Source organism: Chiroxiphia lanceolata, chromosome Z (assembly GCF_009829145.1).
Source record: "Chiroxiphia lanceolata isolate bChiLan1 chromosome Z, bChiLan1.pri, whole genome shotgun sequence".
NCBI classification, from domain to species: Eukaryota; Metazoa; Chordata; class Aves; order Passeriformes; family Pipridae; genus Chiroxiphia; species Chiroxiphia lanceolata.
The window spans coordinates 58110754-58134439 of record NC_045671.1 but is presented as its reverse complement, the minus strand read 5'-3'; the positions used below and the strand labels follow the sequence as shown (position 1 = coordinate 58134439).

General features: G+C 35.7%; 1 protein-coding gene across 2 annotated transcripts in view; it reads right to left on the bottom strand.

The window, feature by feature from the left end:
• Positions 1-23686, bottom strand: part of SRFBP1 (serum response factor binding protein 1) — a 69733-nt gene that overhangs the window by 30963 nt on the left and 15084 nt on the right. For both annotated transcript variants that reach the window (XM_032676300.1, XM_032676301.1), the window contains exons 2-3: positions 14800-14888; positions 13717-13789 (exon numbers count right to left, since the gene is read on the bottom strand). In XM_032676300.1, the coding sequence (XP_032532191.1) occupies positions 13717-13789; positions 14800-14888 (162 nt within the window). The remainder of the gene's footprint in view (positions 1-13716; positions 13790-14799; positions 14889-23686) is intronic.

Below are 23686 nucleotides of genomic sequence, written 5' to 3'. Positions count from 1 at the left end.
AAGTGCAATTTTTTCCCCTGAGTTTACAACCCCAAATCTTTTGTCAGTAACTGTGACCTAAATATATACACAAGAGTTTCTACAGATATAAGTCACACTAGTGGACCACCATATCAAAGTAAATAGCATTCTGCCCCTATATAAAAAAGTAAAACAAATACACCCCAAGACATATCTCACCGAGCTCCAATTTCAGCAGATGTGAGAGCAAGATGAATAGCAATGCCATGAGGAGAATCTGGATAAAATTAATAAATAAACAGAATAATAGTACAGAAAATTTAAACTGATAAGTAAAATCTGACATTGGCAAGTGTGGTTTAAGCTTATTAGCAAGTTTATTGAATAGATCACTGCTACACTGCCATATCTGCTTTATTACAAAATCACTACGTAATTTTACCAACAGACAAAACTAAGCACTTTCAAGTAGCTGGTTGCCTTCCTTCCTCTCAAGCCCCCTTTTGAGTAACTGAATGCCTTGAACTTTATCTACCACAGAGTAAAAATTTGAAGGTACGTGAGCTCTGCAAGTATTTTCTGCATTTGCTCTCATTTTTTAACTATGACTTTAAAAATAGGAATAAAATGAGAGGCAGTATCTGTCTTGGTAATATCACACAGAAGAGGAGAAGTCTCATTCTAGACAAAGAGCCTGCAGTCTTCCTTACTCCTGGAAATTTCATCTTTCATTTGGCTCTAGTTTTTTCCTCAATGGAATCCAGGCAATCCAGGTCACTCTCATCTTTATCCATCACCTTTAAATTACATAAAAGCCTTCCAGAGAGGTCTACTGATTTGTCTCAATTCCTCTAACTGTAACCTGATGATAAGTAAACTCAGAACACTGTACTTGCTACTCATTTGTGACTGCACCTTCTGCAGTAACACGTTTAACACCTGAAGACTCAGACTTTTGTTTTAATGATTTCCTGCTTTGTTGACTGTGATAAATAATCCCTCAAAATAATTTATCTCCTCTGGCTGAATGACAACATGAGAACACCCAAAGGATGCAATTGCACCATTTATTTCACTTGGTGCTAAGAAATAGATTGGATAATCTTTAAGATGTTTCATTTATTGCATTTCAGCAAGTCCGAAACCACCCACCACTGCCTCCTGTTGGCAGCAGACACATCTGTGGATGTGAAAGTATTACACCACATTTACCAAGAGTTTCGGGTTACTGCTGAGGAAGACTGAGGTTTTCAACCCACAGGTGAGAATCCAGCAAGCGCCGGTAGCAATCCTGTCAGAGGTAGATTGATTTGATAGGAAATCCAGGATAGTGCTGTTGAGGCCATCCCTGTCCTAGGTCTGAACTTGACTGATGACCAGAAAATTATGAAAGTATAGAAGAGTGCCAAGACACTTCTTCTGAATATTATTGCCCTTCATGAATCAAGTAAGTATCTGGATATCTCCATGCTAAAAACTTTCCTGTTTTTTTTTATTTTATTTTAACAGTCATTTGGAAAAAAACCCGCACCCACCCATCCTGGATTCATCTGCTCACTCGCTGGTTTATGCAGCTGAAATAGGGATTTATTCTTGGAGTTCTTGGGTGAATCACACTCGGGGTTCAGGGTAGAGGATGGGCTGAGAAACTTCAGCACCTCAGTTTCCACAATCTACTCATACCACATAGAGAAGTGCCTTGCTTTGCCTAGTAAGCCACACCCAGTTCATGCTGGATTTAAATAAAATGTAATTAAACATTGTTTTTAGTACTCGAAAAAGACACAGAAGCATGTTCAAAATCCTTAGGCAAAGAAACAAAAGACAAGATATGCATAATCTACACGAAGGTTAAAAAATTCTCTGCGTCACTCAGGTTGATTTGCCATTTTTCCTGGCAAGACAACACTTAGGATTTTCAATGTTTGTGCATATTTATGCGAAAGCCTACACCTTTCAGATAGAAAATACGAATGAGTCTATTTTTGGGAGCTATTGTAATGGTTTCTTTGGTGATTCACTGGCATAAATTCTTGCTTTTAAAATTACAGATAAACACAAAATCTATGTGGTGCTAACACGCAAATCTTTTTAGAAAACACAGTACTCTACTGGGTGGTAAAAGAGAGCATGAAAGACAGTAACTAACCACTGTAGGGTGAATGTGTGTAGGAAGATGGGATTCCAATTCCTTTTTATCTCATATAATGTAATATTCTGAGAAAGTAAAGAGCGTGTTGAGATGTAGAGTGCACATGAAATGAATATAAACAAATCAGCATATTATTAATGTATTCTTTAATTTAAGAAAATTACATGTCACATTACAATGGAGACAGGAATGTCTTTCCAACTAGTAATGCTCTGCATGTTGTGGGAACTTCTCACTACTGAACTGTTTCCATTTTATTAGTCTTAGAAATATTTACTAATATTTTTTGAATAAATACTATTTCAGAACTTTGCACATATTCAGGAACAACATCTTCTTTTAATAAATGATTTCAAGAAGTTAAATCTTTGCTAAGCTTAGACTCAATGTACCAAGTCTGATAAAAGTTCAAAGACATGCGAATGTACAGATTTAGCTTTCCACAGCAGTCAAGTTTTACTGTAAATACCTGTGTCATAAAGGACAGACAACTACAGGAAAGCAACACCACAATAAAAAAAAAGATTCCATGGGCTATTTTTTTTTCCCCCATCAGCCGATCCAACAAAGTTTTTCCCGGCAACCTGACTGGATGACTTGATTCTGCACCATCACATACTGTAACCAGAGATTTTATCCAGTAGAAATGAAGACATTATCTCTCTAATTGAAGACAAGTTAAGTGAATTATAATTTAAATACATTCCGCTGTATCATTAGGGTTTAAGGTTATTATGATGTTCTACAGTAATTATAGTATTTTTTTAAATATAGGACCTCTCTCTTAAAAAAAAAAAAACAACCTTCCTTGAAATCATTCATTTTCAATGTTGTTGGATTAATAGCAACCTGGTCAGGAACACTACAAAACAGATAAATAAAAAATGGTAAAATTTAATTCTTATTTTAAAATAACCAAAGGCATCACCAGAGGAAATTACCAGAATAGAACTTCCCCAAAATATCAAAAGCTTGAGAACCATCTCGTTTTAAATAAACATCGGGTGTTTGATTTTGATGGGAATTAACTATTACTAAGCTGTTAAAAAAGAAAAAAAAAAGGACACTCCAAAATTACAGTTAATCATTGGGAATGCAAGAATGTACTTCAAGTGGAACTTGTCTCACAATTGTTCTTTTTGTAAACTACACTGGTGTCAGGTTTTTGCTGGCATCAATTTTAAACATTACTAAATGTCTACAGTATTGCTGTCTCAGTTTAGATCCAAGTGAAATTCTATGTCAACCTGTGAGTTTTCATCTAGTAAGTTTCACACTACAAAATTTTATCGTTTTCTGGTTTTATTGTTCTCTGGAAAATTAAAGTTATTAAAATACTCGTGTAGCAAAACTACACAATATTTCTATAAATATAGTTTTGTCCAAATGAGTACCTTCTTCTAGCTAAATACCCTCATTCTGCTATGCTGCATAACCTCTTTTAAAAGCAGGGAAAGCCTATTTATTCATGTTTTAAAACCAAACAAAATGAACAAAAACAACCTCCCAAAAGAAGACTTAACATGGCTAGTTGCTTAAGCTGTTGTAAAATACCCAAACTTTATTTGGCAAGTATACGCTGCTCTTTGCTGCCACGTTTATAAACTAATTTAATATTTCAAGAGGTATGCAAGTCAAATGCCAGCAATTACATCAGTCTACCGAGATGAACACTGTGAACTTGGCATTTTATTTAGTCAATTAGATTAAATGAATTGTTTCATTTTGGAGGTTCACATCTGATTCAGTAGTCACATTCAGGGAGCAAACAATCACTGTTTTCAGCACAGTATACAAAAACAGCAAGTCTGCAATCTTGTGACAATTTCAGAAGTAAAAGGTATTATGAAAGTTAACTACAAGCATACAAAAGAAAAGTTACAAAAAAGGAAAAAACTAAGCTTAAAGTACAGCAAGCATGATGATGCCACAACTGTTATTATTTAAATAGTCTTTTTTCTTCAAACATCATCTAGTTCTGAATGTCCATGTTCACTTGGACTGTAATGCAATCTGTAAATTCACTCTGTACTGACAATTTGTTCCACAGTGCTTTTCTAATATTAAAATAACAACCACATGCAATTTTAGGGTTAATATATTTCCAAGCAGCCCTATGTTGGCTAGAACTGCCCTCGGTTTTGAATTACTATCCCTGGTATTCACCACGGTCGCCAACACGGCTGCTGGCTGCCAGATGATCCGCTTTTGTGAAAACTACGGGAAAGCACGGGAAAGCAGCCGCACCTGCCAGGAGAGGGCGCGAGGCATGCCTGGCACAAGGCACTGCTGTCTCCTGTCCTCTCCTCTCCCACCTGGCAGGAGCATCAGCCAGCTACCAAGGCAGCCAAGGAAGGGACGTGCTGTATTCTCACAACATTCTCAAAGAACATGATGGTGGCTGACAAATGGGTGCAACCCACCTAATATTCCCCACCCGCTAGATTCTGGATTGAAATAGATGAGGAAACAGAAATGAAGACAGAACCTGGAGAAAGAAATGCAGGGTGAGGCGGAAGACCATGAATTTACAGACCCATATACACAACCCCTTTGTCTGCCTCTAGAAGGCATAAATGAAAGAGTTCAAAGATTAGACACAATGCAGAAAGAAAGAACTTCTTACTTCCATTCCTTTTCCCAGTATGCACTATCTCCAGGAAAACTACTCCTCCTCCAGACTTTTCTTCAAGAACCATGGGGAAGAAAATAAAATACTTTTTGTCATTTCCTAGAGATCATGAAACTTCAGCAAGACAAACCTGTCACCTGATTTGCCCAAGGTGAAGGATAAAAGTGGAAAGAAGAGATCTGTTAACAAAACGTGAAACAAAGAATTTTGCTTTTAGTATCTCCAGATTTTCAAATTGGCTGTTAAAAGCTGCTGAACAAAATACTGGTACGCAAAAGAATTATCCATGACAAATACATGAACTGTGTAAAACTCTAACATTAGTAGTTCACCTTGTATCCTAGGGAATCCTATTCCAATTTTGTTACACTTTCTATGCCATATTTGATCATCCTTGACACTTTTCTTTATAGTTTTACTGGGTTTTGACCGTTTTTTACATAGACAAAGATGACTTATGCAGTATACGGTAAAATGATTGATTTTAATAGGAACAGACTGTCTTCTGTCGGAAGACAAGAGCAATATAGCATGTTCACAAATTTTTATGGTAACTCCTATATCCACTTCCTGGTACCTATTGGTAATAGCCAATTTTGATCCAGTGAAAATGAACTACTGGAAATCTAATTCTTACCTTAACCTTACCACCACCACCAAAATATTATTTCACATTTATTGCCATTGAATTTCTTTAGTCATCTCATTGCCCAGTTAGTCAGTTTTGTAATATTATTCTGTAGTATTTTCGTGTTAGTATCTTCAATATTCTGAAATTTTGGAATCACCAAGCTCTGTCATTCATTTTTTTTTTCTGAATCATTTCCAGCACTGATCTGCACAAAACTCCACTGTTAGCTTTCCAACACTACGAAAGCCAAGCATCTATTCCTCTCTTCACTTACTATGTTTAATTCTACGACTAAGAGAAGAAAACTTATATTCATGAACAGCTTTTAAAAAAGAAAAACCAAAACAAAACCACAAAAAAACACTAGAGGCTTTGGTGAAAGCTGGATAATTGCCTTTTTTTTTAAATTTAAAACAATATACAGATTCAATCAGCAACTTCCACTGGATATTTATTCCTTCAAAGAACTCCCACTGACTTGCAAGGCATGACTTTCATCTACTAAAGGTACAGTTATTCTGCCTTATCCTATTCATCCACGTATTCACTAAACTCATATTTAATAAAAGTGCCAATGAGTCTATCTAGCACTGAAGTCATGTTTACATTACTACTACATTCCCAGAACAGACTTTATATTTTATTTAAGCAGGAGGCAGCCATGGGGGAAATAAGATTCTACACACAAAAGCACCAATGAGAATAAGGAGTCATAGCAGCCGCAGTCACAGTTCTGAATTAATTAGTTTCCAAGTGACTATAAAGATACTTACAGTAGGTCTCCGACTTCTTCCCCCCCTCCCACAACCTCTTCAATTAGAAGAAATAAAACCTTTACCACAATATTAAAGATGAGTTTCTTTTAACTCTGTGAAGAATGAAAGATCTAATTTCTGTGAGAATTTTCTTCAGGAGAAAGAAGATAAAAAAGGACAGTTGATTAAGGATATTGAGACAGTCTAATATTGATCCATCATACAAAGTGTTTACTATTTACTGGAGATATTCTTCATAACTTCTTCAGAATAAATTAAATACAAAAACTAGCTATCATACAGCAAGAAATTAATTAGAATTGCTTCAGAGAGCTCACAAGGATCATCTTATCTGGCAACTACTATTACATCTCAGCATGGGATGGTCAAAATATAAAGGAAAGGCATTTGTACTAACAGAAACATTCTGTTTCAGGTTCTCATGAATTACAGAGAAGGTTAAGAAAAAGACCCAAGCTGATGCAGTAAAGTGAAATACATGTTGGTGTGATGAAAGATGTCAACAATAAAACCCCTCTATTTTTAATACGCATAAATATTTTCAAAATGAGTGCAAAAACATGATCACACTTCTGTCATTTGACAGAATAATAATAAGCATTTTGGTTTGCTGTCACTGTTCCATTTTCACATACATTAAGGCATATGGATTGCATTATTTATTTTTTTTACTACAGCAAAGGTGCCTCTTTATTAAAGTAAACAACAAAAATACTTAAGCAGAATTCAGAAAGGAGATGAAGTTTCATCTGCAAGCCATATTTCTTTAAAAAGTGAAAATAGCTTATTCTGCATCCTTACCAAAAAAAAAAAAAAGATAGTAAAACTCTTACGCAAGACTTGATAGGAAAAAGATTCATCTGCAAACCATACTTTTAAGATAGTTGACAACATGTACTTAGAATCTACTTTAATACTTTCCTTAAGTTGTCTCAAATCCAACAAAAAGCTGCCTTTGTGACCTGTTTCCACTTTGTAACTAGGAATCTAGCACATATGAAAGAAAATACATGATAACTGCTTCTATTTAAAGCATCTTGTCAACAATAAAGTCTTCAAAAATGACGCTGATATTTTTACCGATTTTTATATTTAAGAAGCACAGCCCTTTTTTCTTTTTTTTTAATGCAATCCAGGGCAGTATTTTGGTGTAAAAAATTTAAAAATAATTCTGTTACCATAATGAAATAAAACAGTAGGAATGGCTGTCAGGTTATTTTCTCATTCCAAATAAAAATTGTACAATACGAGATCCCACCATTATTTTTCTTTCAGTTTTTCTTACAATTTTAAGTATTTTTATGCTCGCTAGTTAGGAAAAAATGTTTCATATTCTACAGCTTTCTTATGCTGGGATTGTTAAGATTGCTCATTTAAGATATTTTGACTCTGCCAGAGAAGTAACCAGGAGATTGACTTAGAAAAAGTTAAGTATGGAGTTTCTCATTTTAGCATAAATATGAATGTAAGCAATGCATCAGTGAAAAGAACATGAAATTCTATGAAGATTAAGAATAGAACTCAGCCAGTGACTGAGTATACTAACCTGCTTTCTCACTATTTTAAGAATCATGTCAGAGAAAGGTGATAGGTAGGAATATTCAAGTAAAGCAGGTATACTGAAAAGACATTTATGTAGTTTCCTCATGAGCCAATCCTTCACCACTCTTACTAATCAATAAAAAAAGCATTAAATATCTCGCCCTTTTCCAATCTTCACACTGAGCCACTGTGGACTCTTACTTTCCTCTAGCTTGACTTCTGTTCCCAGTACACCTAGAGAGTCCATTCCTGCAGAGCTTCATATTGCTCACTAGTTGAAAATCTGAGGTTTGTATTTTCCAACTCTGTGTGCATTCAGGCAGCGTCCCTACATTCCTCTCAGGCTGTCTGTTCTTGCTCCACCTTTTGTGGACTTCCTTTTCATGTCTGGGCTCAGGAACACACTGTTTACCATGCCATCTTCTTCTGCATTACATCAAGTGGTCTTTACATTGTGTTTCCTGAGCTTTCTACGTCAGCCCTGACATAATCTGAGACACCTGCTAAATGAATATTCAGACTTAGTTTAACAAAAATAATCCTTCTTGCTAGGGTATACATTACCTAGAGAGCCACATAGTGCCACTGGTAAAGTATGCTTGTGCTGTTGACAGCACAAGCAGCAAATCTTAGTATTACCTAACAGCACCTGACTTCTTGCACTTGTACACCCGAGCTATGTACCACCCAAAAGCCCCAAGCTTCCTGCAACACTGCAGAGAAATGCATCACACATGGATAAAAAGTCAGACACTTGCCAAAACAAGGATCTGAACTGCTCCATTGAAGGAGGGCAGAATGACTTTGAGCTCTACCTCTTCTTCCTCCCCTGAAACGGGTCTGTCAGTGACATCTGGCCTACCCCACCGTGAAAGCTGGACCACCCCTGCCTCCATCTTTTCATTGAGAAGCATCAAGGACTGTTCCTAAGCTCATTACACTAAAGTTTAAGAGCTTTCTATTACTCTTTCAAAAATCATTAGAGGTTAAAGATTCTATAAGATCAAGATGACAGTCTGCTATCTATTATGAAAGAAAACATGCAAGACTTGTTGGAAACACATGCTAGCAGAAAGAAAAAGCAAAACTACAAAAAAGTGTATTAGTCCTCACTCTTATTTAAGACAATTTTACAGCCAGATGTTAGCTGAAACCCAGGCTACAGAAGATGAAAGCATTAACCAAAAAAGAAAACACTACCAGTAGAAGAAAATTATGCTTTTCAAAAAAGCCTGGAATTTCAGGATACAAAAATTCCATGCAAAGAGACTATTCTAAAAGAAAGACCTATCAAATTCCTTAAGGTGATGTACTATAGAAATGATCAGTAACCCAGTCCTGAGTAAAAGGCCCTTCTCACCCTTATCACTATTCCTTTCATGAAATTGGACGACTGCTGTCCCAAGGCCAAAGAATGTGAAAACATCCTTCAGACTGAAGCTCTACATTTATAAAACAATTTGGCTTCCAAAACATTAATACTGGAGTTCACACTCAACTATACTTCTGTTCATACCTTGCTAAAATATAAAGTTGAGAGAAAATAACATAAAGCATTATTTTCTCCTGTATCCCTCATACTAAATTCATTATTCTGTGATAAATATTGTGCCTTAAGTGTATCAAAAAACCTGCATTGCATTAACTTATCTGTTCCTGCAGTGACAATCTTCAGGAGAGAGAACGTATCTTTCCAAGACATTTAACAATGGTTGCAAACAACTGCTGCTCATTCCTGAAAACTGGAAGATATTTTTCCTGCAAGCAAATTGCCTTTTGTCTATATTTCCTTAATGGGCATCCTCCAAATACAATATTGCTATAGCAACACCTGCCATAGTGCCAAGGTTTCATTGTAAGATAAAGGCAAAATCTACTCCTAATTACATAATAAAGCAATGATAAAGTTATATTAAGACCTAATTTCAGCTAAAAAAATACAAACAATTCAAGACAAGCTACACATTGCTAAGAAATCATTACACAATCCACTATTTTTGTGTAAAGAAGCTTTCAAAAATATAATAGCTTCCTAAATATGGTCAGAAGTACTCTGCCATGGATAATTAACCCATTTTGACTGGCCTGACAAACAAGTAAAGAAATTCCTGTAAGTATAGACAATTTTACATTTCAAAAAAGCAGTATCATAGTAGAAGGACTAGAAAGGATCATACTGTTCTTTTTTCCCATCTTTCATGAATTGTTAAATGAATATTTTATACGGTTTTGGCAAAATGAAAGTTGAACTCAAAAACCAGTGTATTATTCCAATAGCTTTGAGAACTCCTGCAAACAATTAACCCAGTTCCTCCATCCACGTAGCTGGAATTTTTAACTGCTCTCATTTCTCACAATGTTTACTTCTGACTGTCGTGCTTGAGACATTTTTAATTATATTTGCCAATTAAGTTATTTTTATTATCCAGTTCTAACAATGAAAATATAAAGAATAAAAAATTTAATGTCATTCTAACAATAATACAACAATATTCACTATTTGTAAATTCAAATAACAAAAAGTTTCTTAATACAGTTTTCAGTATATGCAGAACTGTGCATATGTGACGGCGTATAGCATATTAAAAAAAAAGTAGATACAGAAGAGTATTTAATCTAAAAAGGAAGCATCTAATACTGTCCCACTCCCAGGAAATAGTGTATTTACAGTGAAATTATGTAAGCACTGCCTGTTTAGAATCTACTTGAGGACAGGAAAAAAGCATCCCCAAGAGCTAGTGATATGACAAGAGTTATCAAACAGCAAGCATTTTGTCTTTCCTATTATATCAGACTGTAGTTGCTAAAGATCCACAGCAGAAAGACAACTTAAGATCTTGTAAATGAAAGTTCATATTTGTGTCTCATTCAGAAGGACAGTAGCTCTTTCATATGTCCTGCTAAGCTGCAGGCAGCCTTTAAGCACTGCGCCATCAGGCAACTCATTTTTTCAGTTTTGATCTTCTTTTTGCTATAGCTGGTATGAAAGATAACAGCTGTTCACAAAATGGTAGCAGCCATACTGAAACACTCTGTTAACCAAGAAACAGATTCCCCACGTAAATGAACCAGTACAAAAAGTTTGTGGATTTACAGGCAGCTGAATGTAGAAACGTAATTCTTAAGAAAGCAAAGAATTCTCCCTGATTAGGATTTCAGCCCGTTAGATTTTTTTTCCTGAGTAAAAGAAACTTAAGCCATTCCATTAAGAACTTCAACAAAATAGACAACAGTCAAGGCCCCAGAATTTCAGTCTTTCTTCCCTAAGCTCAAAACAAATTCCCTGTAAAATGGAATCCTCCTCTCATGCCTTCTGAGGTCATCAGAATACATAAAGACCTTCACAAAGATTTTTTTGATGCCAACAGTCCCAAGAGGACTTTTTTTTTCCTGGTTACATGATAATGGGAAGGGAGGTCTGGGTCTGTTCTTGACTGATGGAAGAAAAATACATGTTTAGAAGTAGGTGTCTTTTGCAATTGAGAAAAATTCAGAAAAAAACCTGTGCTATTTTCTCTTTTTTTCAAATATGCCTTTTCTTCAGCCTACAGCAAGCCCTTATGCCTCCAACCAATAAAGAATTTCCAGAAGTTGTAAGCAACCATTTCAATAAATGTTTTATCCTGAAAATACACATGCTGTCAGACTCTGGGGTAATATCCACTTTCTGGCTTCAAACCACTTTGGCTGGCATAGATATTTTGTTGGTTTTTTGTCTTTTCAACCAAACTGCTTTTTGCAGTTTGCAGCTCCTCAAGAGTAATCATTCAATATGAGAGAAGACAGATATTTTTTCTTACATAGAACATGTGAGGAGAAGTTCATGGACTTCTTGGCGTAACATGGAAAATGAAAAATTGCTATATCCTGCACACAGACAGGCCATCAGTTTTTAAAGGATTTGAATCTCCTCTGACGTGTTTGAGATCCACACAGTGAAAGTGCTAGAAAAGAGCAGGCTTGTATTACCTAGACTAAGTTGCAACTTCACCGACCATTTACCATTTCTATTCTGTCCATTCTTTCCTAAAAATTCTAAAATACCCATTTGGGTTAAGCAAAGAGCTATTTATGAACCTTTTGATCAATAACTGAGGTCAAGAGGCTGCTGGGAGTGAGGTTACACCAATATAAAATTTTCCATGATCTCAAATAATGCTACTGGTTTGTGTGAAAGCTGTCTTTTTACTTTTCCATGCTGAATGAGCAATATTTCTATGCCAACACTAAAAGGCTCTCTTAGTCTAGAAATCAACAGTGGTGAAAAAATATGTAAACAACTCGTGCCTTTTAGGTTGTGATTCATAAGAAAGAAGAATTTTTCTTCCGTCTAAGAAACAAATATACTGTAGAACTAGTATGTGTCTATTTGTTCACGTTTAAAGACTAAAAAACTCCAAGTAACCCATCCTTTTTGCTATACTATTAAAATAATTGTGCATCGTTTTTAGTAATAAAGACAGCTTGCAGAACTTATAAGTTCAGATAATCAAGTGCCCTATCTGCCCAAAAAGTGGGAGAGTTTTCACTCCTTCTCAGTTGCTTTGAAGACTCCTCCTTTTCTATAAACTATTTCAAGGCAGATTTGCCTTCAGCTCTCCAGATTACAAATCTATCCTCCCTTGAAAACCACTCTTAAAGTTACCACTTAAAAGTCCTGCATTAACCATGCCAACTGAAGAAACAGCATGAATGTACTTGGCCAATACATTCCTGAGTGTAGGTAGACTTTAAGTTCTCTGTATGAGCCAATCCTGGAAAGAAAAGTACAATAAAGGACAAAACAAAGACTCCTGGCAATGTGTGCAGAACGAATCTTGCAGTGAAACCCTCTCAAGAGCACTCACAGAAGCCCCATAAAACACGGGCTCATGAAATCAGTGCTGCAGCACATCTGATTGCTTGATAAATTCTCTTAGAAATCAAGACACATAAATTTGCCATTAAAAAAAAAAAAAGAGAGAAAGGAGCAAACATAAGGCCAAGTTTAAGGCTGATGGCAAGTCAGCAAAGCAGAATGCCTCAATATTACTGCCATCATACCTGAGCAGTGATTTATCCTTTAATACAGTGCTGCCCATTTCCCCCCATACTAGTTTGTGAGGACTCTTATTTTGGAAGTACTATGTTAAAAATCCATGATTCCATCTAATGAATCTGGCACAAAGCACATCTAAATTGGTCAATGAAGCCTCTCCAGTTACCTTTTTTGGAAGACTAAGATCTGTGCAAGGATGAGGAAAGAAAAGAAGAGACAAAACCCCAAAAAATATCCAAAAAAGCACACAATGATAAGTGTGATTAAATCACTACAGTTGTCAAGGAAACAATCAAACCAGCCATATTGTCTTAAAAAAATAGTCTTAAAACCAGCCTGTGTACGACTCCTGTGCTCCAGTCTTATGGCTGGAATCATACCTCCTCTTTCAGCACACAGTTTGGTGTACTATCAGTTGAAATTGAGAGATCAGTACAAACCATTACAAAGTTATAAAACTGCTGAAGCATTTTCTGATATGTCATACCATAACAGATACAAAAACTGTATCAATTGACACAAAGGTTGAAAATAAAAAAAGGTCTGACTCAGGCATCACCAGTCTCTTGCAGCTAAAATTTCAAACTACTATAGAACTTTGACATTGAAAGTAAAATAAAAGTAGCATTATACTTAGAGCTAGGAGAACAGACAATGAGGATACTGTACTGTCAGACACACAAAATGCCTCCCATACTCCCCAGCAGCACAAGAACTTTAATTTCTGTCATTCAACAGTTGCAGTAAAAAACTTCAAGCACCACACATCACTAAATAAATTCATGTTTAGCCTGGAAAGTTTAAGACTCAAACTGTCACTTTGATAGATGCAAGTATTCATAATTTTCTAGTTGTGTGACAGCAATGTCCAAGCTGACTCCAGAAATACTTTATGTTTCATTAATGCAGTTGAAGAAAACAGATAAGGCTTTTAGTTACTAGAATTATTGCCTCTAATATTGAAATATCTAAACATGGTATTACCTTCATTGCATGGATTTCTTCTATTAATCTGTCAACTCGTTTTTGGTTCTTCAATTTCAAGTCTTCCGAGCCCCTGCAAATGAAGACTGTCTTTATTAAGAAAATCTGGGCTTTGTTCACTTTATTTCTCTATGGGCTAATATGAAGTAGCAAATTAAAAAAATCACAAGACAGAGCATAAACACATTCTCTTGTTGTCAAATGAACATTTTAGCAGAGAGCTGAACATAACCTAATGCTTTTGCTGTTCTGAACAGAGAAGAAAATACTGAGGATTTACCAGAACAACATGAAAGACAAATGTTACTGTATTAGAAATGGTAAACCACAATTCATATCAACAATAGGAGAACACCAATATCTCAAATATATATATATACTTTATATTTATTACATATTGTATATTAATACATATATACATTTTAGGATCTGTAATATTCAAATATAAAAGTTCATTGGGCTTGCTTCTTATTTTGCACAACTTATTGAAACTGTGAGAAGAGTATGCTCAATTTACACTTTGAACACAGTAACAGATGTATCTCATACTACCCCAAATAAGACACATTGTAAACTACTTGGGGTCAGTAATCTTTAAAAACAATCTACAAAACATTGTTTAAACTGTTTATGTAAGTATTAATTAATACTAACTATTAAAAATCAAGTATGAGCCGTGTATCTATGCCAACGGAAACTATTTTTTGCCACAGAACCTTGAAGACAACTGCAGTGAGAAAGCATTGCACAATCTGAGTTCAACATCAGAATAATTCAAAAGATAAGGTCTGACACTTCTAAAAGTGCTGTAAAAGGTTCTGTAAGTGATTCAGATTAGCTTCCAGTGCACTAAATCCTGTTAATAAAGTCCTCCCAATTCTTCTATATGAAACTGCCTTTAGTTAGTATTTCTAGTCTATCTAAAATGATGTAAAGATAAGTCAAACACAATCTATATATTTTAATACCTAAACTTTTAAGCGTAGTACATTTTTCTTCCACTTCTCCATTTTTGGGAAAACAATTAAGATACTGCCTGATTTACAAACACTGATTCACAAGAACACTGTATTTAAAACTGACTTTTTCAACTTTAATTTCCTGATGTGTCTGGTTAGTCTGCGAATAGTCAGGACTCTGGCCTTCTTCACATCTTTTCTCATCTTCACAACCTGTCAGAAATATGGAAGACATTATGAAGTTTGTTTTCCTTGATTAACTACCATATACAATACCTTCATTATATTAACTTAAATTTTAGAAATTAGTTCAACAAAATGAAGTACTTTTGAAAATAAAGTGCATTCCCTCACTAACCAAATCTCAGTTCAAATGAATCCAGATTTCACTTAAAATCAAACTGCTTCCATAAACATCTGAGGAAGAACAACCAACAGTCTAAAAATGTGTCTGAGGTCTAAACAGAAGACAAGACATTCCTAACTAGCCATACTTTTAATATTATTCTTAGAGCTAGACTCAGCTAGAGATTTGAAAAGACTCACCTTTTGCCTTCACTTTGCTTATTTTCGTCCCGGTGAAAGAGCACTTGTACTTTTCCATTGGTACATAATATGTAAAAGCATTTTCATTATGAAACATGTTGAAATACTAAAGGAAAAACTCTCAAAGTAAATATTACTTGGTACAGAACAGAATTTGAGATATGAAATTCTTTTTCTACATTCAAATTCATTTTTGCTGAAAATGAAAATCCAAGTGATTTCCAACTCACTACAGTCTATCTCAGCTTGCCATCCTACCCATCACTCTGTTCCCAAAATGTATTTTAAAGTAGGCAGTTCTAAAGAAAACTTGACCATGATATTTTGGTTTAACTTCTTGCCCCAATAATAAAGAAACAGAACTCTAATTAGTATTAGACAGATAGGATAAGGAAATCTTTGGAATCTTTTGCAATTAACTTCCATCATGGAAAACCTTAAGCCCAGGTGTCTTGTCCATGATGAATGTTTTGGAGATATAGGGAGTCAATAATGACTTCCTTTCTAATAATTAAACCTTCTCCCTTATTTATTCATATATATTTTACTACATCTACTAAGATTTTGTATTTAACAATTAAACTTAGAAAACATGAAATATTAAAACAAACTAAGAAAAAAAAATCAGTCTTCCTGACAAAAGCCAAATTTATCTTACATTTATCCAGTGGGCTACGTTTCAAAATTAAGTTAGCAACTTTTTCTCAAGGAAGTTCTTTACATCAGATTTCTACTTTATCGTCTAATTTCTCAGGGATAACATCAAAACAACAGATTGATGGTGACTGCACCATCAAGTCAGTTCCACTAGGAATATTAGTACTACATACCTACATCAAACTTGAGCAAAAAAAAGAAAAGATAAATCTTCAAAGCTCACAGAGTAGTATTTCACACCTGTCACGGGAAGCCTGGCTAGTATATATACCCTGTGCAGAGACCACACAGATGAGACTATATAACTTATTAAAAAAAAAAAAAAGTAAACATATTTTGCCCACTTGATTATGTTTGTAGCTCAGGTAACTGACATAAGCAAGTTTTTAAGCCCTCAGTTGTACTCAGGAGTGGCTTGACTGAAGGCTGAATCAGTCAGAGCAAAACAATTCCTAGCGAGGGGCATATGCTGACTGGCAGCCTCACCTCTGCCAGGAAAGGGAAGAAACGTAGAGCTGAAAAGCATGGAAGGCAAACTGGGAGGGGAATCATAGGGAGAGCAGCATTACTGTCACTTGCACCAAGAGAATTGTAAAGGTGAAGGTTTTTGGGACAAGAACAACTGACCTAAAATTGGTCTCCTGTTCCAAAATTGTTACAGCTGAGGTCAGTTCTTACCTTAGTCACACTAATGAAAATAACTGTGCACACAGGCCTACTTACAAAAGCATTTCTACTTCAGTTAACAGCAGAAACCATATGCCAAAAAGAACCCTGTGCCAAGTCTCTGCAGCACTGCTCAAGTCTTAACGTGCTAAGGAACAAATCCTACCGTTTGCCATCTAGGCATGCAGACATTTCTTTCTGTAAAACTGAAATTGTCACAGCTCACTATGTTACATCTTCTTCTAAATGGAAAAAAGAAAATAATGCATCTTCTGGTTGAATACCTCTTTGATACTACATACATTCAATGAGTTTGGAACTTCAGATGCAAACTGTATATGCCTTCTTCAAAAGCGTGGGGAGGTTGGGTTTGGTTATTTTATTACCATTAAAAACATCCACAAGCTACAAATATATTTGAATTTAAATAACTCATACCTTCCATATTAGTTACTGTGTATACAAACATGAAGTATATTTAACTTTCTCTCAAAAATATTTTGTCATGTATTTTTTTTTAGAAATATTAATGCAGACACAGCATGTTTCCAGGGCCTACAAGAGCCAAACTCCAGCCTTCCCTGCTGCCAGCCAATGAAGGCTGTATAGACATGACAGCAGGAATGAGGGAAGGTATTCGCTCCTTGGCAGACTAGGCATACCAATTTATGTAATCCAGTCACTTCTTTCACACGGGACAGTATGCATCAACTGTGTTCTTGGAAGTACTCATAAAGTTCTCAAGAAAGCAGTCAGCTCTTTGGGAAAGAAATCAAAAAAGTTTAGCTTCAGATTTGCAGTGTGCCTGGAACAATGGGGCTCAGACCACCAGGGTGGCTCCTAGTCTCTATGTTACAAAGTGAGAGAGGCAACTTCATCTTGAGTGAAAAAAAAAAAATCAAGAAAACCTACACAAACCCCCACCAAGTACAGTCATGATTTTTGAAAAATAATAACAAATATTTATTCATAATAAGGTATTTTTTATAAATAGTTCAAGAAAAGACAACAAGAAAAAAAGTCTTTGTACTGAAACTTAAGGCTGCAATACAAGTCAAGGTCAGACTTAACTGCGCTTTAAGACCAGGCAATAAGGATTTTTAATCTACTCAGAGGTCACAGTAAGCACAAAAGAATAAACACAAACAAAACTCAAACCAAACAATTTCTTCTATCAATAGAAACACATTCTAGGATTCCTGGAAATTAGGGAAATCTGAAATTGTAAGTAGAAATAACCACTTCAAGGATTTCTCTAAACAAAGAACAACTGATGCCTTCCTTTGTTGAAGACATTTCTTTATTCTGTAGGAAAACACTAGGAGATAATTAAGCTGTTGCTACTTATTAATGGTGCCATATATCTGTATTTATGAACTGTTAATAACAAATAACATCAAAATAAGAATAGATACAGATTACGCATAAATTCTTATATCTAAAAGAAATCACAGAGGAAATGAATTCACTTTTAAAAAACAAGCCTAGGTACTAACACATAGCATGAAAGCACATGAGCATGTTTCCAAAGTTATGGCTATGAATAAAAACCACATCCATTCTGCACTTTCACTTACAGGATACTGTAAGTATTTATATTAACACAGATCCTAAACAAAGATGAAATTCAAAAAATTCCACGACTGCAGGTATTCCACAAAGAAAGGTATCATCAGCCTTAGAGCTTGCAACCTGCAGTAAGGATTGCCACAAAATATGATGTGTACCAGCCAACTACACACAAACCAGTTCAAGCCATAGGTAGACAGCAGCTGCTGCTGTTTCAAGAAAGTGGAAACAAACAGCACATCAGGGGATCAGCAGATTAGTAGCCAGACAAGAAGGAGAAACTCTCTCCTGCAATTCACCTTCTCCAGGGAGTGCACATCTGAGGGGGATTATAACAGGAACTGCTGATTTCAGCACAACCTACATTCAAGTGATACTTGGCACATGGCTACTCCTGGAAGCATCTGGCAATAAAATCAGCCCTGATCTGAATGGATGGGTACAAATGACATGGTACAAAGGAACAAGAGGGTACATATCAAACCAAGAGGGTGACTTCTAGCAAACAATCCATATAACAAGTGTGTGTTTAAAGGCATCACAAGAACCGTACTTAACCCAGAATTTACAGTTGAGAAATGAAAAAACTAATAGCTTCAGCCTTCTTGGCCTTCCTATTCCAGGTTAACCCTGAAGGGTTAATAAGTATTCCCAGGAATTTGCAGTCTTGTGTGGTAGTCTAATCAGGCCTTCTGAATCCTCAGCATGTCCAAGCCCTTCTCATGCCCAAGCAGCGGGAATCATGGCTAGGCTTCGGCAATGAAGATTTGGGAACACAGAGAGAAACCGACACAGGATGACTTAATTGTACCTTTGATCTCTAAGTTTCCTTCTAGGTTTTTTTGTTTGTTTTGTTTTGTGGTTGGTTTTTTTTTTTTCCCCATGAAAATACTTCAGTTTGAACACTGGTATTTCACTCATAGTTACAAATTAATTTCAACTAACAAAAGTCTTGGAAGAGCTGAATCAGTGCCTGAATCAGTATTAGACTGTCTGGAAAGGGTTTCTGATATCACAGACATTATCCCTTTTAAATTGATGGGACATGATTATTGAACATAATAAAAAACAAGACACGTGTAATAGAACAGAAAGTTATTTTAAGAGCCTCCCACATAATTTAGCTGTTCCAACAAAACTTGTATCAAAATCTCCAAGTTTCTTTAAGAGAAACCTAAGGCATTTTTTGATAAAACAACACCAAAAAATCTGGGTTTGGTTCTGAAACCCTAAAGCACTACAGAATGGTCCTCATATTAGGAGGACCAAGGAATGTGGACAAAACGACAGTGTAGGTGCAATATTACATTCAAATTCACATGACTAGTCAAAGGTATTTGCCTTCACATTTTTTAAACAACAGCAGTAAAGTTCTCAAAGGAACATTACATTAGAATAAAATGTTATACTTGGCCACTTCCGAAACTTGTTTTGAGGTCTGTACAGGCAACATGCCTCCAAACTAACCTAGTGTTCAGCCAATTAGAAAAATATAAAGTGTGACTAAAGATTTGTAGATGTATCAAGAAAGGTACGTGCCTACTTTGAACTACAGCATCAACTGTACTTGACAAAAAAGAAAAAGACCAATACCATTCTTTAAAAAAAATCCGATGGATTAAGAGAAGTACTAACATGTTTCTGCCTATGATTCATTTGAGTATATTCTTTTCAAAAAGCACTGAAATACTAGAGCAACTGTGAAGGAAAAGTGGATTTTCATGTTACCATATATAAAAACTAATACTGTACATGCAAATACCTGAAGGACTCAGAATGTCTTAAATACTTCTTAACTCAAAGTTACTAGAAGTTAACTTAGGTAGTCAGCCCCAGCTATCCAAAATGCATGAAAGCCAATAAACTGATGGACATGTCTTTTTCCTCTAAGCAGCCTGAAGCACATACAACTGTTCTTCTTGGGCTTCAGCCCAGGAGGTACTGAATATTTTGGTTGTGACCCAATAATGCACTTAAATTATTAAATCCTTAAACAACCAGCACTAGACAGACCAGAATTTCTTCATCTACTTCTGCTTTAAGCCAGCACACAGTCTAGTCCTAGTTCTAGTACAAGCAACCAGAAAAGACAAATCATTTTGTTCTCCTCAAGTAAATACACTGCATCTAACCTCACCTAAAAAAACGAACTGTGAGAGTTTAGAACATTGTGGAATATCTATAACGTTGTACAAACATACACCCAGAGGTCAAACAGAAGTCTCCAGACTTTCCCCCAGCATTGTGAAGTCTCTCCTCTATGAAGATTGTCTTCAAGGCCCAGACACAACTGCAAAAATATTTCATTTACAATTTGAAGATATCATTTCTAAAGCAATGTTCTGTAATTTTACACAGACATATCCAAATCTACTTTACAATATAGGGTCTCTTATGTCTTTTCTATCACTTGATGCCTGGAAAAAAAAGAGGGTAGTTCTGAGCTTGCTTTTCCACTTCAGTTTCTTCCTGGGCTCTCCAAGCTAACAGGACTTAACTGTCATAAGCGTCACACCTGAGAGTGGGATAAAAAGGAGACAACATCATGAACCTACGCTGTAAATTCTGTCTCAAGAAAGGGTCTATTTTAAATATAGCTGATCATAATGCTATTGACAAATTACCATATACCTGCACAAACTGGGTCTAGTGAATGAACAATAGGAAAAAAAAGAAAGTGTAGGTACAAGATATACCTCAGTCCTCGTGGATTCCCTTCATGCCAAGAACACCCTTGCAGGTTGAAATGAGAGCCTCATACTATTAAGATCAAAATTACTCAAAGCAAAAGGAAAAAATACTTGTATTTGCCCAAAAGTATATAATAGTTTTTTGATTTTACTGCAATAAAAGATTTACTTTTTAACTCCCTCAAGTTTAAGCAATGCTGCTAAAGTAAAAAGGGAAAGTCATTAAAAACACACTAAAATCAGTTGTGTTTTGTACAATGGCTTTTTTAAAAAAGTTTGCAAATTGCTTAAATTACACATCAACAAATGTCAAAGCAAGAAATCCAGCTTAAAAAAACCCAAACCCAACAAAAAGAAAGTGAAATGTATTTAAATTGAGTATTCAAGCTCTCTTCAATACAAGAAAAACATTGAACTAAGTAATGTTTGAGTTCTCACTGATCTTCTTTCCTTTCCTCGTTTTAGGGCACATCAAAAGCATTGGTTTCATTTTATAGTTTCTTGGCAGCCTTCTATCCAAGAAATTACCATGGCAACAGAGTATTCTCAATGTTAATTTTTGGTGCTATTTGGCAACAGCGAGTTTTAAAATTCAAAACACCTGCAGTTGGATCACATATTAGCCAGAACTAACAATAGTACATAATCTTTTGAGTGAATAATCTAAGTGAAAAAATGTTTCTGGAACTTCATTACAAATATTTCTCTCTATTATCTGGAATGTCAGCTTGAAAGATCTAATGATTTTTGGATTCTTAGGAAAAGTTAGCAATTGCCAAGTTTCCTTTTTTCTTTTTTTTACAAAAAGAACCCCTATATTACGGTATATATTTTACATATGTGAAAAGATGTGGAAATAGGCAATTATAGACTTGCAGTTTCATATATTTGCATTATAAAAACATATATGAGTAGGATGATAAAGGCAACAAGAACAACATAACACACCTGTGTAGAGTATCAGGGTCCAGTTCTGAGACAGTTTTATACAAATATATACCACAAAAAAGAATGTATAAGCAAAACAAACAAAGTGAATTTTCAGCCAGATCAGTTTCCTGAACTGTTTTTCCCTTATGGTCACAGGAATATTAGCTAGTTCCAGGGCAAAAGAGCAAAACAAGAATGTACAGGAGGAGATAGAGATGGACTACAATAAACTAGAGTACAATAAATAAGTTATCCCTTTATTTGATATACAGATCAAATGCCAGATAGTGCTAAGGAACATAGTTTTTCAGTTAGTTTGTGCCATATCAATGTGGTGTCAATCTTGCTTTTGCCATCTTCAGCTATATGCAGCAAACAGGTGTGAATCAAGTGGATTCAATTATACCCCCATACTTCTAACAAAATGCACAGTTCATGAAACTTGAGAAAAATTCTTCTGGATTGAACTATTGCACCCTGCTGCCCAAAGCAGGCAGAAGTGCCACCACTACCTGGAGGCATCCATAAAGCCAGAAGCTTCTCAGGCCTCTGGACACTCACTCTGTCAAATTCCCAAAGTGGGTTGCTGAAGATGAATGGAAAAAAGCACACTGCCCATTTGGGCATACTGCCACCTTCCTCACAGGAAGAGTACCAAACATACTCCTCGTGAGTTACTGTCAAACCCTTCCTCCACAGTGTGCCCATGCTGCTTTCTTTGTACTTTCTCAACTGAACCACTGAAATATGAATTTCTTTATTCAATATAGCACTGTATTTCCTCCTGCATGGAGAACAGTTGTCATTTCTAGCATAATTTCTCCAAGTGGAAACCACAGTGAGTACTCAAACTGCTAGAAAAGATCATTTTCATCTCAAGGTTTTACAAAGCAATTCCAAATATCTAAGATAGTTGGGAGGGAGTAAGCCCAGCCTAGAATTACTTATTCATTGCGAAAGACCAAAATTTAATGGATTTACTGCTTCAAAGTCGGAGTCTCACTGCATGGAGTCAGACTCTATGTAGTAGTTCAGAAAGCACTCAAGTCCAAACCAGAATCATGAGCTGGCTAGACACATTTCTAAACCCTACATCAACAACAGTAGCTGTAAACGTCCAGATAAGAAAAACTGTGATACACTAGCCTAAAGATGTGATATTACATATTACATTTCATATCTAACCACATGAAAATAAAAATTATACAAGTCTTCCAAAGCACAGGACTACCTGAAGGTGATTTCTAACTCTGTATTTAATTGATCAGCTGGATTAATCAGCTAGAGTTTGAAAGCTCCTAGCTAGCACTCTGCTAAAAATATTTCCATGGAATGTTGTAGGGGGATGTGATCAAGGCAGTCAATACACCAAAGCTCAAATCAATCCTATGTCTAGGATTTCTTAATTAGACCAGAGCTCCAGCTAGAAGCTACATGTGAATTTCATGCCTCCTTAAGCTTTGACTTTACAAGAAGACAGTAACAGTAGTCACAAGAATTATTAGGATGAACACACAAAAATAAATAATGTGAGTGCTGAGGGCTTTTCCCCCTCTTCAAATAATGAACGTTTTAAAACCAGCTGGAAAGGAGCACTGCTCCCAAGGCAACATTATGAATCTCTACGTTACCTGCATAATCTAAAGCATAACACCACATCTTGCCTATTCTGACCCATCACCAACCTTACACTAATTATATGGGTCCCAAACATGATCCAAACCTGCAGAGTTGAAATGTCATCATGAAAATTGTCACACAACTGAGTAAGACACCTTTTCCGTAACAAACACAGAAATGCAACCATTGTGTTTCCAGTATTAATTTGGAGGTATGGTTGGTGGTGTGATTGCTTTGGCTTGGGATTGTTATTTTTTCCTCTTTTTTTTTCCCCTCCTTTAAGATGCATTGTCACGTTGCTACTCCATCTTCTTCCACTTCAAGTAAAATAAG